General features: G+C 48.7%; 1 protein-coding gene across 1 annotated transcript; it reads right to left on the bottom strand.

Annotated features, from left to right (window-relative positions):
• Positions 1-1,104: 1,104 nt before the first annotated feature.
• On the bottom strand, positions 1,105-17,998 carry RNF215 (ring finger protein 215). The gene is made up of 10 exons (XM_032228854.1): positions 17,807-17,998; positions 15,434-15,565; positions 14,675-14,746; positions 14,491-14,576; positions 11,396-11,450; positions 10,200-10,304; positions 7,154-7,270; positions 6,595-6,732; positions 4,770-4,872; positions 1,105-1,696 (listed from the first exon to the last, which is right to left on the bottom strand). Exons 1-10 carry the CDS (start codon positions 17,984-17,986, stop codon positions 1,683-1,685), a joined length of 1,002 nt encoding a protein of 333 aa, XP_032084745.1. The 5' UTR covers positions 17,987-17,998; the 3' UTR covers positions 1,105-1,682.
• Positions 17,999-18,870: the final 872 nt, after the last annotated feature.

Raw genomic sequence — 18,870 nt, 5'->3', positions numbered from 1 at the left:
GCCTGCAGCCTTCTAGAGAGCACGATAGAGGAAGGAGGGAGGGAGCATGGGAAAGGGGGGGAGGAGGAAGGAACGGGCAGGTGGAAGGAGGGGAGGAAGGAAGGTAAAGAGGAATACAATAAAAAAGAAAGAAGAAAATAACAGAGGAAGGAAGGTAAAGAGCACGAAAAAGAGGGAAGGAAAGGAAGGAAGGAAAAGAGCATGAGAAAGAAGGGAGGGAAGGACGGTAAAGAGGAGCATAATAAAGAAAGGAAGTTGGGGGGGCAGAGTAGGGGTCTGGATCGAGACCTCTGTGTTCCAGCATAAGTCTTCCCCCTGGCTTCCTCTGCAGTTTTCAAGGGCTTCCCGTGGGAAGTTGGGTGGAAGTTGGGAAGTTTCCAGGATGGTGCAGGCGGCCTTCCAGCCCCCAAAATCCAACACGAATGCGCCCCCCCCTGCACATGCACCTTCGCCCCCCCCTCCCCACATGCATAGCAGAGACTTAAAAACCAGCTGGCCGGAGGGAGGCACGGAGCTGGGCTGGGGCGATGGCTGGCGTGCCCGCAGAGAAGGGCACAGCGTGCCACCTGCGGCACGTGTGCCATAGATTCGCCATCACGGGTACAGGGTCTCTTACTTGAGCAGGGGGTTGGACTAGAAGACCTTCAAGGTTCCCTTCCAACTCTGAAATTCTATAAAAAGAGGAGGAAATGTTCGGATGAGGGAAGAATAGAACAAGAAAAAGGACCCAGTAGCACCTGGTTTCAATTTACTAGAATTATTTTAATTAGGAAAAGGGGTTTTTATATATATTTTGTTGGGAGGTATATATATATATATATATATACATATATATATATATATATATATATATACATATATATATATATATACATACATACATACATACATACATACATACATACATACATACATACATACATACATATATATATATATATATATATATATACCTCCCAACAAAGTCTGGAATATCTCAGCTTTTTCCAAGACATCGTCCCAAGACCCTCCTCAACTCTTTCCCAAATAAGTTAGTATAAATAAAGAAACAAATTTCAAACCTCCGCCCCCTCCCACCCCAACCGGCTGAATCTCGGTTTTTTCCCCTTTGCAAATCGTCACTAAAAAGGAGACCGTTGGAAACCTCACGTCGTGTCGGCCATCGTCTTCGTCCCTCCACGAGACGGGGACACCCAGGTGGGCTCCCCCGAAGGGCAGGTTCACCCCAGCTCGGAATCCACGCTGCACAAAAATGTCCGGAGAACACACGCACGCCGATAAGGGCATGGATTTCAGTCCGGGGTGGTGGTGGTGGCAGGAGAGGATGCACAAACGAGGCCGACGGAAGAGAGGGACGCCTTGTTTACATCTGCGGCCGTCGTTCCTTGTCCTGGCGGGGCTCCGGAGCAGCAGCTTCTCTGGTCGAAGCAAACCCAGAGACTGTCCAAAACCCAAGGGCAGCGTTTCTCTCAAACGTGGACGCTTTTTAAGACAGGTGGACTTCAACTCCCCAGAATTCTGGTTTGAGGGTTGGCTGGGGGAATTCTGGGAGTTGAAGTCCACCCGTCTTAAGAAGCGGCCACGTTTGAGGGGGGGGGGAAAACATTGCTCTCTAGAGAATGGCTTCTCGGGGAGATGCGCTCTTCCCTTGAGTGCAAGAAGAACAGGTTTTGCTACCTTTCTCAGCAACAGTTTCCTGAAAGGAAGACAAATAAAAAGAAAGGGGGGGGGGAGACATTTATTTTTTGCTAGAAGGGCAAGAAAACGCTTCTAGGGTTGGCCAGAAAAGGTGTCCATCTGTCTGGTCATTGGCCAAACATCTGTGCGGTCCTTTCCTGTCCCACTCCATCCCCACCAATCCCAGTTCCCCTTATTGCTGAATTTACCCCTGCATCGACCGCCTAAAGCAGGGATTGAGAACCTTTTCGGCACCGAGTGCCCTGCGTGCGTGCGTGCCACAAAGAAGTGGAGTTGCCGAGGGGCCATGCGCGGGCCGGAAAATGAACTTCTGGTGTCCGGCGGGCCAGCTACACTTCCGGTCACTGGCACACATGCGCTCGCGATGATCAGCTGGCCGGCACACATCAGCATGCCCGGAGACGGAACGCCGGCTCTTCCAGTTTCTGGCACGGCCGCTCGCATGAAGGCTGGCTGATCGTCGTGCAGGCATGCGTGCCAGAAACCCGGAAGAGGAACGGGAGACGCCGCGCACGCCAGGCAACATGCCTCCGCGTGGCACTTCGGACACGCGTGCTATAGGGCGCCATCAGGGACTTAAAGCAATTTCAGGGTGCAAGATTGATAGGAGAGAGCTTCAAAATCTGAAGCCAGGTCCAAAGGTTTTCTGGGGAACGTGCAGAGTGCCGGCTGAGGCAGCCGTTGCACATCTGGCTGTGAAGCCTGCCACTTCCAGAGCAACTCAAGGCACCTCCACAGCTGTACTCTGGGGCAGGGAATTCCGGGAGTTGAAGTCCATGCCTCTTGAAAATTACCCAGGTTAAAAAAACAAACAAACTGGGAAGTGAGGAAACATTGGAGTAAAATAAGAATTTGGTTGCAGGCCTTCAAATCCAATTTAAACCGGAAATGTTTTTTGCTAGGGGTAATCAGAGGAACGTTTACAAAGGAAATCAATTATATCATAATTCATATACTGGCAGCCGCAAGAATAGCATGCGCCCAAAACTGGGAAAACAGACGGCATACCCTCCGAAAACACGATAATTAAAAGAAAACAATGGTACTGCGCGGAAATGGTTAAATCAACTCTCAAACTGCAAGATGAAGAAGAAAAAGAATGCTACACAGTATGGGATGAATGGTATCGGTGGTTAGAGAGCAGGAATAATGAATGAAAGTAGAATATTGATACGTGCAAATATTAGAGGCAATAGGAATTATAAAGGTAAAGAAGACGAAATTGCAAATGAAAAGCGAATGGAAAGTAGGTAAGGTGCTAAATAAAAGGGGAGATAGATGGATGGATGGATGGATGGATAGATTAGATAGATAGATAAGATAGATAGATGATAGATTAGATAGATAGATAGATAGATAGAGAGAGAGAGATAATTAGATATAGATGATAGATTAGATATAGATAGATATATGATAGAGAGAGATTAGATAGATGATAGATAGATTAGATATAGATAGATATAGATATATGACAGATAGAGATAGATAGATAGATAGATAGATAGATAGATAGATAGATAGATAGATAGATATAGATAGATAGATTAGATAGATAAGATAGATAAAGATAGATAGATAGATAGATAGATAGATAGATAGAGATAGATAGATTAGATAAATAAGATAGATAAGAAAGATATATAGATAGATAGATTAGATAGATAAGATAGATAGATATAGATAAGATAGATAGAGATAGATAGATAGATAGATTAGATAGATAAGATAGATAGATAGATAAGATAGATAGATAGATAGATAAGATAGATAGATAGATAGATAAGATAGATAGATAGATAAGATAGATAGATAGATTAGATAGATAGATAGATAAGATAGATAGATAGATAAGATAGATAGATAAGATAGATAGATAAATAAGATAGATAAGAAAGATATATAGATAGATTAGATAGATAAGATAGATAGATATAGATAAGATAGATAGAGATAGATAGATTAGATAGATAAGATAGATAGATAAGATAGATAGATAGATAGATAAGATAGATAGATAGATAAGATAGATAGATAAGATAGATAGATAGATAGATAAGATAGATAGATAGATAGATAGATAGATAGATAGATAGATAGATAGATAAGATAGATAGATAGAGATAGATAGATAGATAGATAGATAGATAGATAGATAGATAGATAGATACCGATGTCTTAGGAAGGGGAAGAATGGATGTTGAATTTGGTTTTTTTCTGTTTTGTTTTGTAAAAAGTTTAATAAAAAATTACGTATTAAAAAAAACAAAAGAACAACATAAAAAAACCCCACGAAAGCCGGAGCTTCCTGTGGGAGGAGCCTGTCGCCGAAGGAGCTCAACGGAGCCCCTCTCAGAGTTCTGGTCTGTATATCTAATTAAGATCAATAGATATCACCCCTTTCTGGCAGAAAGGGGCAGGCAGAAGCTCAGGTGCTAGGATTTATTCGTAGTTCACAGCCCCCTTTCTTTTTTTTGGGCTGCGAACGGAGAAGAGATCCAGCGTAAATGAGCTCTTATCTCCAGCCAGTTCCTCGCAGCTGCCTTCTTGCAGCCCTAGACAGGCGACCTCCCCACTTAGGACAATGATAAATTGTTTAAAGCAACTTAAGTTAACACGAGCGGGTCTCACTCCTGTGATGTTTTTTTTTTTATAACTATCTAAACACCAGCCTTGTTTTTCCTTTGAAACTTCTCTGCGCAATTGGGATACAAAATGGCGTTTTTACTGTGTTGGTGATTGATGACGTAATTAACCGGCTTTATTTCCCCGGAGACTGCTACTCATTAACAAGCAAAATCTACAAATAATTTATTGAGAATTGCCCAGCTGAAGACACTGTTTATCTGTTTATTCTCAGCTTTTATCTATAATGCCTCCCAGGTCTAAGCAGGCAAAAAACCCCACCAAAGCCAACCTTTTTCGCATGTGACCAATTCAATATATCAATGTTTTCACTCCGCTTCTGCCACTGAATTTTGGAAAGAAAGGCTCAGAAAGCACGGGGGGTGGGGGTGGGCAAATGACTCTACCACCACTAACACCCCCCCCCCCCAAGCAAACCAGGCTCTTACCGAGAACGTTGTGTTTACAGAGAGGGCAAGTCTGTTGCAGGAGAAGCCAGGGGTCAACGCAGTCCCGGTGAAATTCGTGCAGGCAGGGCAGCACCCGGAGACACTGTCGGGCAAGCCAAGAGAGACTCAGGTGTGGCAAGAGGGAGTGGCCACGTGCTCCACCTGCATTTTCTCCCCCTCATTTGGGAAGAGTTGGTAGAGGAAAGACCGGAAGAACCTCAGCGCGACAGACTGGAAAAAGAGGTCTGAAAGAGTCTCACGTATAAATTCCGTCGGACAAACCGATGCCGGTGGTTGTTTCGAATCGGATCTTTTCCAAAGGAAAAGTGAAGGAGGAGCCGCGTACTCCGCAAGGGAGCCCCCTTGTGGAGTACTGTGAAGTCGTTACCATGGCAACTCCACTGCACTGGACAATAGAAGCCATTTTACAGCAGTACAGTAGAAGTCGTTTTAAGGCACAACAAGCTGCATCTTAACAGAATACCACCCCCAATGGGTGTTAGGGTTAGGGTTACCCCCACAGTATTTGTTTAGACCCAGAGGGATGTAGCAGGTTCCTCGTAAGTTGGAGATTAGCACCTCCAGGGATCTACGATGGAGGGAACCAACTAACCTTCTGGCCGCTGTTAGAGATTCCAACATCTCCAATTCGCCGTGTGTGAAAGCGACCTTCAGAAGCAGCATTTTCCCCAAACTCAGCAACTTTTAAGGTGGGTAGACTTCAACTCCCAGAATCCCCCCCCCTTCCCCAGCCAGCCCGGGGAATTCTGGGAGTCGAAGTCTAAACCTCTGAAAAGTCGCTGGAGTTTTAAAACCAGCAACTTGATATCAGTTCCACCCCGTAGCAACAGGCGTTTCTTAGGGATGCTTGAAATGCTATTTGCATGCATTTAAAAAAACAGAATTATAAAGAATTCAGCAAGGTTATTTTTGTAACATTAAAGGTAAAAGTTCCCATCGCACCTATGTGCTAGTCGTTCCCGACTCTAGGGGGCGGTGCTCATCTCCGTTTCAAAGCCGAAGAGCCAGCGCTGTCCAAAGACGTCTCCGTGGTCATGTGGCCGGCATGACTCAATGCCGAAGGCGCACGGAACGCTGTTACCTTCCCACCAAAGGTGGTCCCTATTTTCCTACTTGCATTTTTAACGTGCTTTCGAACTGCTAGGTTGGCAGAAGGTGGAACAAGTCACGGGAGCTCACTCCGTTACGCGGCGCTCGGGATTCAAACTGCTGACCTTTCTGATCAACAAGCTCAGTGTCTTAGCCACTGAGCCACCACTTTTCTTGATATATTAAACACCGAACTAGCAACTGTGTAAAACCCAGCATACATTGTGCAAATTTAGCTGCTGTGTTAGTTGCTAATTCAGCGCCTCCCGGAAATCCAAGAAGTTGGGAAACTGAATGAAAGGATGTCCTGCTAGTTACGGGGAAAAAGTCCGTGTGAACGGGGCTGATATAGGGGTAGTCCTCAACCTCCGATCGCAATTGGGATGGAAACGCCTGCTGGTAAGCAAAGGGGCCGTTAAGTGAATCGCGTCTGGCGTTACCATCTTTTCGGCGGCCGTCCTTGAACGAAGCTGGCTTTTCCCCATTCCCTTTGGTTGTTTCGGGGGGGGGAGCCCCTGGGAGTGTCACAAAGAGTGACCACTTAAACCCTGAGATGCTGCCAAGGTCGTAAGTGGGAGGACTAGGTCGTGAGTCACTTTTCCCCCCAGTCTCACCGCAAACTTCAAATGAACGGGTTTGCAAGTGAAAAATCTGCAGAAGCCTTTAGAAGCAAAGGACAGGAAACAGACACAGCCAGATTTATCCCGAGTCTCACCTGATTCCTCTGAAACTGGTCCAGGCAGATGGCACAGCTGTCAATCTCGTGTGCCCAGCTGTGCGGTGCCCTGCCCGGATGGTAACGCCGGGTTTTCAATGCCAGCAGCTTCTGGGCCATGTGCTGCTTGAGATCCAGCTGCAAGGGGGGAAGATTAGTGTTAGGCCGACCAACCCCAACCCAACCCAACCCCAACCCAACCCAACCTCAACCAACCCCAACCCAACCCCATCCCATCCCAAACCCAACCAACCTGAACCCCAACCCAACCCCAACTCAACCCAACCCCAACTCAACCCCAATCCAATTCAACCCCAATCCAACCCAACCCCAATCCCAACCCAACCCATCCCAAACCCAACCAACCTCAAACCCAACTCAACCCAACCCAACCGAATCCATCCCAACCCAACCCCAACCAACCTGAACCCCAACCCAACCCAACCCCAATCCAACTCAACCCCAATCCAACTCAACCCAATCCCAACCCAACCCAACCCCAACCCAACCCCAAACTAAACTAAACTCAAGCTACACCCGAGGCCGAGAGGAGGCCCACCTCAGATTCTTGGTCCAACTGACTGTGCCGGGATTGTCGTCGTGCCTGCACAATCACACCTGTGCACAGGATGAACGCAATGAGCAGGATGGCATTCCACAGCTGCTGGAGGTATTTCTGCCAACAGAGACCCAACCCCAAAAGGTAACGCACATCACTCTTGAGTCGATGAGGGGGTATAACCTGCTTACCTGGGTGTCAGGCCTGCAGTTATATCCCTTTTAGGATCTTTGGCCTGCCACACTCTCTCTTACTTCACTATGGTGTTTCATTAGTGTAGTAGTTGGGAGGGGGGAATAAAAAGGAGTAGAACTGTGGAATGTGTTGTTGTCATTCTTTTCTAGAAGCCCAAGGTCATCTTTTGTCTCCGCACCTCTGCACCTGACCGGAACCAGCTGGGTGGAGATGCCAGCGTGGAAGAAGAAGATTGGACCGTGTGATGCATTTGTGGGCGTGGGGACAAGATCATGAACTTTCAACTGGGTGGGAATCCTAGGTAACTTCCAAAATTGGGATTCCACAGAATGTTGCCAACATGTCTGACTTATTAAATTGGAACTTTAAGGATAGTTTTGCCTTGGACTCTGATTTAATTCTGCATGATATTTGAAACGCTGACACTGGGTTTAGTTTAAAAAAAAATAAAATAAACCTAGCAGCTACTTTTTGCACAACTTGTGAATCTGGGTTGGTTTTACTTGCCTTGGTCTTTTTTTTTCCCCGAGGGGCTCAGCAAGTTGTGGGAATTAAGTTCCATTACTGCCTGACAAGCAGACGCGTAGAAGGCAGAGGAGAGGAGAGCAGTGGAAATCTATGAGCCGGTCAGCATCGAGGGGAGGGGAAAGAGGGAATGGAGCTGTCAGAGAGAGAGAGAGGGAGGAGGGAGGGAGGGAGGGAGGGAGGGAGAGGGTGGAGCCTAGGCTGTCCCTCAGCCCTCCAATGGAGAGTCAACAGCCCCCAGGTCTGGAGGTGGCTGATGAGGAAGAGGAGGAACAGCTGGGTCCAGTGCCTCATTTAGCGAATGCGCAGAAGGCAGAGGAGAGGAGAGCAGTGGAAATCTATGGGCCGGTCCTCGGGACGGAAAAGCCATCATTGCTAGCAAAACCACACCCTAGCTCTGGGGATAAAAGGCAGGGGCAGAGATGAACAGATGTGGCAGAGGAGAGGAGAGCAGTGGAAATCTATGGGCCGGTCCTCGGGATGGAAAATCCATCATTGCTAGCAAAACCCCACCCTAGCTCTGGGGATAAAAGGCAGGGGGCGGAGATGAATAGATGTGGCAGAGGAGAGGAGAGGAGTGGAAATCTATGGGCCGGTCCTTGGGACAGAAGAATCACTGCTGCTAGCAAAGCCCCACTCTAACTCTGGGGATAAAAGGCAGGAGATGGAGATGAATAGATGTGACAGAGGAGAGGAGAGCAGTGGAAATCTATAGGCCGGTCCTCGGGACGGAAAATCCACCATTGCTAGCAAAACCCCACTTTTGCTCTGGGGATAAAAGGCAGGGGGCGGAGATGAATAGATGTGGCAGAGGAGAGGAGAGGAGTGGAAATCTATGGGCCGGTCCTTGGGAGAGAAGAATCACTGCTGCTAGCGAAGCCCCACTCTAACTCTGGGGATAAAAGGCAGGAGATGGAGATGAATAGATGTGACAGAGGAGAGGAGAGCAGTGGAAATCTATGGGCCAGTCCTCGGGACGGAAAATCCACCACTGCTAGCAAAACCCCACCCTAGCTCTGGGGATCAAAGGCAGGGGGCGGAGATGAATAGATGTGGCAGAGGAGAGGAGAGCAGTGGAAATCTATGGGCCGGTCCCCGGGACGGAAAATCCACCATTGCTAGCAAAACCCCACCTTAGCTCTGGGGATAAAAGGCAGGGGGCGGAGATGAACAGATGTGGCAGACAACTATTCCTCTCCCTGCCAGGCAGACTTGTTAGCCTGCGGTGAGAGAGAAACTTTTTGCCAGAGCTGCCGGCATTTCTAATAAAGGAATGTTAACTTCAGAGGGTTTCTTGTGTTTGGGGAACTGGGTCAAAATAGAACTACTTCGCAAATTGGACAGCCATGTAAATCTACTATAGTTATCCTCAACTTACAGCCATTTATTTAGGGACCGTTGAACATTACAACGGCACTGGGGAAAAAAATGGGGCTGACGGCCGATCCTCGCACTTATGACCCTCGTCCCATCCCCTGCTCTGGCGATCCAAATTCAGGGCTTTGGCTACTGTTCGCAATGGTTTGCCGCATCCTGAAATCATGCGATTGTGATTTTCCCAGCCGGCTTCCAACAGAAAAGAAGCCGATGAGGCAAGCCGGATTCGCTGAACGGCCGGCTGGTTCACTTAACGACCGCTTTGCGATTTGCTTAACGACGGCGGCAACCATTGGTTGCAAAAACTGGACGCGGCATCCCTGCCTTGCTCAGCAAGGGGGGGGGGGAGTTCTGTTTAAGTGGAGGCCTACCTGTCTTCCGCTATTGTTAACTTGTGGCCTCCGGAGCATTCTCCTCACGGACTTTGTCACTTATAAAGCCCTTCATGGTATTGGACCTGGGTACTTGAGAGACCGCCTGCTGCCAATTACCTCCACTAGACCGATTAGATCCCACAGATTAGGCCTCCTCCGAATTCCATCCGCCGGCCAGTGTCGACTGGCGACTACCCGGAGGAGAGCCTTCTCTGTGGCTGCTCCGACCCTCTGGAACGAACTCCCCGTGGAGATTCGAACCCTCACCACCCTCCAGGCCTTCCGCAAAGCCCTCAAAACCTGGCTGTTCCGACAGGCCTGGGGCTAAAGAGCTGTTGCCCCCGTCTCGAATGGTATGACTGTTGTGAGTTTTTAAATTATATTGTTATGCTTGCTGTTTTTTAAATTTTTTGTCTGTATCCCCCTTCCCCGGTTCGAGTTGTGAGCTGCCCTGAGTCCCCTTCGGGGGAAAAGGGCAGCATAGAAATATAATAAACTGAAACTGAACTGAACTGAACTGAACTGACCTATCAATCAACACATTTCCAACAGAATTCCGGACTCCTTTCACCAACCTGGACCTTGGAGCTGTTTTCGCCCATGCAGATAACGCCCTGCCACTCGGCATACATGCCACCCCGCGAGAGGCCACACGTGGACCAGAGAGTCAGGGTCACCCCCTTGAGAGAGAGAGAGAAAAAAAAGGGGGGGGGGAGCGGACAACTTGAGTTTAGGTCAAAACCAGCCACGAGAGACAATGAAAGGCTTCAAAACTACACAACAAACCGCAAATAACAGCGATTTAAAAGAACAATGATACGAAACAAAAATGGGTTTGTGGAAATACCATCCCCGAGAAAACATAAACTGGGATTTGAAAGAGACACCTATCAACAATAGAAAAAAGAAAGGAAGGGAAGAAGGAAGGAAGGAAAGGAGGGGAGGAAGGAAGTAGAGAATGGAGGGACGAAGGAATGGAAAGGAGAGGAGGGTGGAAGAGAGAGAAGGAGAGATAGTAGGAGAGGAAGAAGAAGTGTGGAGGAGGGGTAGGGGAAGAAGAAAGAGGTAAGGAGAGGTGGGTGGAAGGGAGAGAAAGAGAAGGGCGGATAGTAGGAGAGGAAGAAGAAGACCTATAAGATCACACAGACTAGGCCTCCTCCGGATTCCATCTGCCGGTCAATGTCGGCTGGCGACTCCCCGGGGGAGGGCCTTCTCTGTTGCTGCTCCGGCCCTATGGAACGATCTCCCCGTGGAGATCCGGACCCTTATTACCCTTCCGGTGTTCCGCAAAGCGACCAAGACCTGGCTGTTCCGGCTGTTGAATTATCCAGTCCCATCCTAAGTTATGAATGTTCTTGAATTTTTAATTGTTGTTTTTATTTTTTATATTCCCCCCCCCTTCTTATTTGTAAGCCACCCTGAGTCTTCCCAGAGTGGGCGGCATACAAGTTTTAATAATAGATAGATAGATAGATGATAGATAGATAGATAGATAGATAGATAGATAGATAGATAGATAGATAGATAGAAAGAAAATAGATAGATAGATAGATAGATAGATAGATAGATAGATAGATAGATAGATAGATAGGATAGATAAAATAAATGTTAAGCTAAGCCACCAGATGATAGATAGATAGATAGATAGATAGATAGATAGATAGATAGATAGATAGATAGATAGATAAATAAATGTTAAGCTAAGCCACCATTGATTCGTCTTCCCTGCCCAGGCCAGTACCACCTCTGCCTGCCCATGCCAGTCACATACCATGTTCTCCAGCAGCCCTGCTTGGTATGTAATCTTCGCTGTGGCCTGGAGACCTCTGGAAAAAAAAAAAAGAGGGGAAAGAGAAGAATGAATAACAGAGTTGGAAGGGACCTTGGAGGTCTTCTAGTCCAACCCCCTGCTCAAGCAGGAGACCCTAGACCATTCCAGGTAAACGGCTGTCCAATCTCTTCTTCAAAGTGATGGAGCAACCACAACTTCTGGGGGCAAGGAGTTCCATGGGTTAACTGTTCTTACTGTCAGGACATTTCTCCTAGGACGCTTCTCTACTTTGATTAGTTTCCATCCGTTGTTCCTTGTCCTACCCCCAGGTGCTTTGGAGAACAGCTGGAGTCCTTTGGGGCAGCCCTCCAAATATTAGAAGGCTGCTATCATGTCACCCACTGGTCCTTAAAGGTTTCAGCTTTAACATAAGGTTAGCCAAGGAGATTTTGCTCCCAACTGTGGTCGTAAAAGCAGGACTTACCTGCCTATCAAGGGGTTTCAAATTTTATTAAGACTTGTGGACTTCAACTCCCAGAATTCTGGGAGGGGTGTTTTTTTGGTCAAGTTTTTTATTTTATATTGTTTATATATATCTATGCGTGAATGGTGTGATACCCGAGTATCATACATTTCAAGACAAATAGACGTAATATTATTACTCATTACATTTCATTTTCATTGTTCCATATTATTTACACATATCTTTTTCTACCACTCTTCGGGTTCTAAACCTGCTCCTTACTCTTTCATATATCTTAATATACTACTTAATAATATATTAGGATCGGAAAGAACATGAATAGATGTATGAGAATGAATACATCTATTAGAAGATGAATTGATACGTCTATTATATGTAAATTGTGTTTTTATTTTCTGTTGTATATAGTTCCTTGTGTAGGTGTATGTCCCCCATGGCCCAGTTCATACTAGGGCTTGCAGTCACGCTGAATCACACAGGAGAAAACAAACTCCTAGAAACGCCATAACATCCTGATAGTGCATAACATAACATTCTGATATGTGCCCTACCATTGACGTCCAGGATTTAACCATATATAGACTGAGCAGTAGATTAGAAATTGTACTTTTACAGGCTGTTTTTAAGCACATGCTGATTGCTCCTCCTGCCTTTGTCTTATCTCAATAAAAGGGGCTCTCAGACCCCCAATCTGGGTCGTCGCTCCATCCCGAGAAAGGTGTCTCCTGTCTTTTCGCAACATTGGCCTCATGGGCGAACCACGGGAACGTTACAATTTTCCCTTTTCATTTCCGTACAGTCACATATATATACTGTGCATAACTGGGGCCATATAACATTAAACAATAACACAACAGCCATTAGAAGATGTATTCTGTTAAAGAATTAAGTTTTAATTGAAAATTAGAGTTTGAATGATGCATTAGGAAAAAAAAACACGAAGTACATATATTTGAAATGCTTTATAAACGATTGTGATTGGTACTACAAGTGTATATTATGATATTGAATAATGAATAAATGAATGAAAGACAAACAGACAGAGAGAAAGGAAGAAAAGAAGGACGAGAAAGAAAGAAAAAGACAGAAAGACAGACAGATGGAAAGGAAGGAAAGAGAAAGAAAGAAAAGAAAAAGAAAGACAGACAGACAGAAAGAAACTTTACACTTATACCAGAAGTGTATATTATGATATTGAATATGAATAAATGGATAAAGACAAACAAGAAAGGAAGGAAAAAGAAAGAGAAGGAAAGAAAAAGAGCAGAAAGACAGACAGATGGAAGAAAGGAAAGAGAAAGAAAGAAAAGAAAAGAAAGAAAGACAGACAGAAAGAAACTTTACACTTATACCAGAAGTATATTATGATATTGAATAATGAATAAATGAAAGACAGACAGAGAGAAAGGAAGAAAAGAAGGAAAGAGAAAGAAAGAAAAAGAAAAGAAAGACAGACAGATGGAAAGGAAGGAAAGAGAAAGAAAGAAAAGAAAAGAAAAGAGACAGACAGAAAGAAACTTTACACTTATACCAGAAGTGTATATTATGATATTGAATAATGAATAAATGGATGAATGGATGAATGTAACATTCCCGTGGTTCGCCCATGAGGCCAATGTTGCGTAAGACAGGACACACGAACTTTCTTGAGATGGAGCGACCCAGATTGGGGGTCTGAGAGCCCCTTTTATTGAGATAGGACAAGGCAGGAGGAGCAATAGCATGTGTTTAAAACAGCCTGTAAAAGTACAATTTCTAATCTACTGCTCAGTCTATATATGGTTAAATCCTGGACGTCAATGGTAGGGCACATCTCAGAATGTTATGTTATGCACTATCAGGATGTTATGGCATTCTAGGAGTTTGTTTTCTCCTGTGTGGTTCAGCGTGACTCTGCAAGTATGAACTGGGCCATGGGGGACACACATCTACACAAGGAACTATATTACAGCAGATGAAAGACAAACAGACAGAGAAAGGAAGGAAAGAAGGAAAGAAAGAAAGAAAAGAAAGAAAGACAGATGGAAAGGAAGGAAAGAGAAAGAAAGAAAAAGAAAGAAAGACAGACAGACAGAAAGAATTTACACTTAGACCAGATGGGTATATTATGATATTGAATAATGAAGGAAGGAAAGGAAGGAAGGAAGGAAAGGAAAGGAAAGAAGAAGGAAGGAAGGAAAGAGAAAGAAAGAAAGAAAAGAAAGAAAGAAAAAGAAAGAAGAAGAAAGAAAGAAAGAAAGGCTGAACTTTAATATAAACAGAGGTGAAGAGCTAAATAATGGAAACATGAATAACAAAACAGAGGGAAGATAAGGAACAGAAAAGAAATGGTGTTATCAAGTTTTGGAACGTAATAGTGATAGGAGGGGAGGGAAAATTAAAATAGAAATAAGACAGGAATTCTGGGAGTTGAAGTCCGTAAGTCTTAATAGTTACCAAGTTCTGAGATCTCTGCTGTTTATAAGTCAAGTATTTTGGGGATTTTTTTTTTTGAAGAAACGTACTCCGAGGCTAATTTTTTAACGCAAACAGATTTTCAGAAGCCTAAGCAGAAATTAAAACTTCACCCACAGCCTCCTGTCCTTCTCCCACCAATACCCAGCCAGCTCACCGCAGCAGCGCCCCAAGGAGTTTGGTCACGTTTTCCGAAGTCTGGACTACCACCACGGGCTTTGAAAGGACCTGGGAGACATCCAGCTGCAGAAGGAAGAAGGCCAGGAAAAGCCCATCAGTGGGGAATGAGGGAGGGTGGGTCCCGTCACCTCTCCAGCATCCTCAAGAGCATCCATACCTACCTCTCGGATTCGGTTCTGGTTCAGGGCAAGGATGAGCAGGGCCGAAGCCCCCAGAACTAGGGCCCGTTTCATCTGCAGGAAGGAAAAACCAACGAGGAATTAGGAAACAGGAAGAGGGTCTGTCCCACTTGCTTCCTGGGGCTCGGGAAGTATTCATACCTGGGCTTCCCGAGAGCAGGAAGCCAACTCCTGGTCCCGACAAAAAATACCCCTTTTATTAATTGGCTGTGAATTCTGTTTATTCACATCCAGCAAAGTCTTTCAAGGGAGGATTTACGGTCACAGACCTTATCTGGCTTGGAGAGCTGCCAGGCCGATCTCTGCAGAACTTGGCAAGGAGTCTCAGAGAGTCGCGAACCAATGAAGCGAACTGATGGTCTCCTGCAAACTCCACTCCCCTGTCGCTCCTCTTTTATTCCCTCTGGGAGGGGCCATTCACCGTCCACCTGTGCCCTTACTTCCAAGTCGACCCCCGTTCTTTAGCTCTTCCCTTTTCCTGGCACCTCTGTGCATGCGCCCACTGGGAACAGGCTCCAGCTGTTCTTCTGCCTCACTGATGTCTGACTCTGCTGACAATTGGCATACGTCCCTGGCCCCCTCTCTGCCTCCGACACAGAGCCCTCCTCAGAGCCTTCCCCAGACTCCAGGACTGGCCCAGGTTCCTCCCCAACCCTCCTCACTGCCTGAATCTGCTGCTACCTCCGTGGGCCGAGGTATCAAGAGAGAAACAAGCAGGCGGAACTCAGGTGAAAGATGCACCTTGTCGACCACTGTGCTGGCGAAGGACTCCTCTTTGTGGCGCTTGGGGGTCTCTGCTTCTTCCTCCTCCACCACCGGAACCACGCCAATCCAGGTGTCCTCATGGTCCAGCCGGGGCTCGGTGTCATTCACCTGGGGAAAAAAGCGACGGAAGACGACATGAACTCGGCTTCCAGCGCCTGCTCTCCAAACATCAGGAACATGGCATCGTACGCATCGGGGAGTTTGTTTGCACAGGTAGGCCTCACCTGAACGAACGCATTGGGGAACCAGGATTGCCCCGGATAAGCTAGGTGGTCGTTAAGGGAAGCACTGATATTACGGCTGATTTTCGCCCCGTTGTTACATGAATCATGGCAGTGAAGTTGTTAAGGGAAACTGGCTTCCTCCATGGCCCAGTGGGAAGGTAGCATGACCCCACCCACCCCTGGGGATGCTGCCACTGTCGTACGTACGAGGTAGTCCTCGAGTTACAGCCACTATTGAGGTCACCATTTATATTGCTGAGTGAAACGTGTCCAAAGTCGGCCTCGGGCTTATCTGCCCATCTAGGCCTCCCCCATCCCTAGAGCACTAAGAGCCCCCTTCCCCAAAAGCCCTTCTCCCATCCAGTGCAGAAGAAAGTTGAACCCCCCCCCTCTCTGGCCCCTATCCTTACATCCCCCTCCCCAAAAGCCTTCTCCCATGAAGTTTAGGAAGGTTGACCCCCCTTTCCCCTCCCTAAAGCACCAAAATCCCCCTCCCAAACAGTCCCCACCCCCATGCGATTCAGAAGGTTGACCACCCTCCCCCCATCCTTAGCCCCCCTCCCCAAATAGCCCTCTCCCATGTGGTTCAGAAAGGTTCACCCTTCCTCTGCCCCCCATCCCTAGAGCACCAAAAAGCCCCCTCCCATGGTGATCAGAGGAAGGTGACCCCTCCTCTGCCCCCCCCATCCTTAGAGCCCCTCCCCAAACAGCCACTCCCCCATGTGGTTCAGAAGGTTGACCACCCTCCCCCATCCTTAGCCCCCTCCCCAAATAGCCCTCTCCCATGTGGTTCAGAAGGTGTACCCCCTTCTCCCCCACATCGGTAGAGCCCCCTCCCCAAACAGCCCTCTCCCTGCAGTTTAGAAGATTCACCCTTCCGTCTGCCCCCACTCCTAGAACACCAAAGCCCCCTCCCCATGTGGATCAGAGGAAGGTTGACCCCTCCTCTGCCCCCCCCATCCTTAGAGCCCCTTTCCCAAACAACCCCCCCATGTGGTTCAGAAGGTTGACCCCCCTCCTCTGCCCCTCCTTAGAGCCCCCTCCCCAAACAACCCCATGTGGTTCAGAAGGTTGACCCCCTTCTCCCCCACATCGTTAGACCCCCCCCTCCCCATACAGCCCCCCTATGTGGTTCAGAAAGTTGACCCCCTTCTCCCCCACATCCTTACAGCCCCCTCCCCAAACAGCCCCTTCCCCATGTGGTTCAGAAGGTTGACTCTTCCTCTGCCCCCATCCCTAGAGCACCAAAAGCCCCCTCCCCAAACAGCCCCTCCCCATGCAGTTCAGAAGGTTGACCCCCTTCTCCCCCACATCCTTACAGCCCCCTCCCCATACAGCCCCTCCCTCATGTGGTCCAGAAGGTTGACCCTTCCTCTGCCTCCATCCCTAGAGCACCAAAAGCCCCCTCCCCAAACAGCCCCCAGAATAAGGTTGACCCTTCCTCTGTCCCCACTCCCTACAGCCCCCTCCGCAAACAGCCTCCTCCGGCGCAGTTTAGAAGGTTGTTCCCGTCCCCATCCTTAGAGCCCCCTCCCCAAACAGCCCCTCTCCCACGCAGTTTAGAAGGTTCACCCTTCCTCTGCCCCCCATCCCTAGAGCACCAAAAGCCCCCTCCCCAAACAGCCCTTCCCCATGTGGATCAGAAGGTTGACCCTTCCTCTGCCCCCCTCCCTACAGCCCCCTCCCCAAACAGCCTCCTCCCGCGCAGTTTAGAAGGCCGAACCCCCTCTGCCCTCCCCTCCTTGCAGCCCCCTCCCCAAACAGCCCCCAGAATAAGGTTGACCCTTCCTCTGTCCCACTCCCTACAGCCCCCTCCGCAAACAGCCTCCTCCCGCGCAGTTTAGAAGGTTGTTCCCGTCCCCATCCTTAGAGCCCCCTCCCCAAACAGCCCCCCTCCCACGCAGTTTAGAAGGTTCACCCTTCCTCTGCCCCCCATCCCTAGAGCACCAAAAGCCCCCTCCCCAAACAGCCCTTCCCCATGTGGATCAGAAGGTTGACCCTTCCTCTGCCCCCCTCCCTACAGCCCCCTCCCCAAACAGCCCCCCTCCCACGCAGTTTAGAAGGCCGACCCCCCTCTGCCCTCCCCTCCTTGCAGCCCCCTCCCCAAACAGCCCCGCTTTCTCACCAGCACCAGGCTGCCCCGCACGGCCGCCGCCGCTTGCAGTTCCAAGCCGGGCCGGCTCAGCAACGCTCCCTGCAAGGTGCAGCCGCCGCCCCGGCCGGGCAGCGTCACCTCCACCTGCGCCGCTGCAGAGGGAGAAACGCCGGCCGCCGCCAGCACCAGCACCAGCCCCGCCAGAGCCATCGCCGCCGCGCGCCGCAGCCCCAACCGCCGCCCTCGGGCCGCCCCTCCGCCGGCTGACCGCCCGCCCGGCCTGCCCGCCTTCCGCCCGGCTGCAGCAACGCCTCCGCCTCCGCCTCCGCTGCCTGCCGAGGCCGGACGGGGTGAGGCTTGGCTGGCCCGCGCTGCCCGCTAAGCCGCCTCTTAGCCGGGGTTTGTTGCAGAGGTGCGTCCGTTGAGATGCACGGGAAGGGGCTAAACCATGGTTTGCATGGGGGCTCCGCTCCCACTGAGCCGCCTCTCAACCGGGTTTTGTTGCAGAGGTGCGTCCGTTGAGATGCACGGGAAAAGGGCTAAACCATGGTTTGCATGCAGGCTCCGCTCCCACTGAGCCTCCTCTTAACCGGGGTTTGTTGCAGAGGTGCGTCCGTTGAGATGCACGGGAAAGTGGCTAAACCATGGTTTGCATGGGGGCTCCGCTCCCACTGAGCCGCCTCTCAACCGGGTTTTGTTGCAGAGGTGCGTCCGTTGAGATGCACGGGAAAAGGGCTAAACCATGGTTTGCATGGGGGCTCCGCTCCCACTGAGCCTCCTCTCAACCGGGGTTTGTTGCAGAGGTGCGTCCGTTGAGATGCACGGGAAAAGGGCTAAACCATGGTTTGCATGGGGGCTCTGCTCCCACTGAGCCTCCTCTTAACCGGGGTTTGTTGCAGAGGTGCGTCCGTTGAGATGCACGGGAAAAGGGCTAAACCATGGTTTGCATGGGGGCTCCGCTCCCACTGAGCCGCCTCTCAACCGGGGTTTGTTGTGCCTCAGTTGCACACAACAAGAAGGGAACTAAGCCATGGTTTGAATTTGTGACCTGCAGGCTGTGCTCCCATTAAGCCGCCTCTTGGCCAGGATTTGTT

The sequence above is a fragment of the Thamnophis elegans genome, chromosome 13, assembly GCF_009769535.1.
Source record: "Thamnophis elegans isolate rThaEle1 chromosome 13, rThaEle1.pri, whole genome shotgun sequence".
Classification (NCBI taxonomy): Eukaryota; Metazoa; Chordata; class Lepidosauria; order Squamata; family Colubridae; genus Thamnophis; species Thamnophis elegans.
Note: the sequence above shows the minus strand (reverse complement) of the source record. Positions and strands in the feature narration are given on the sequence as shown.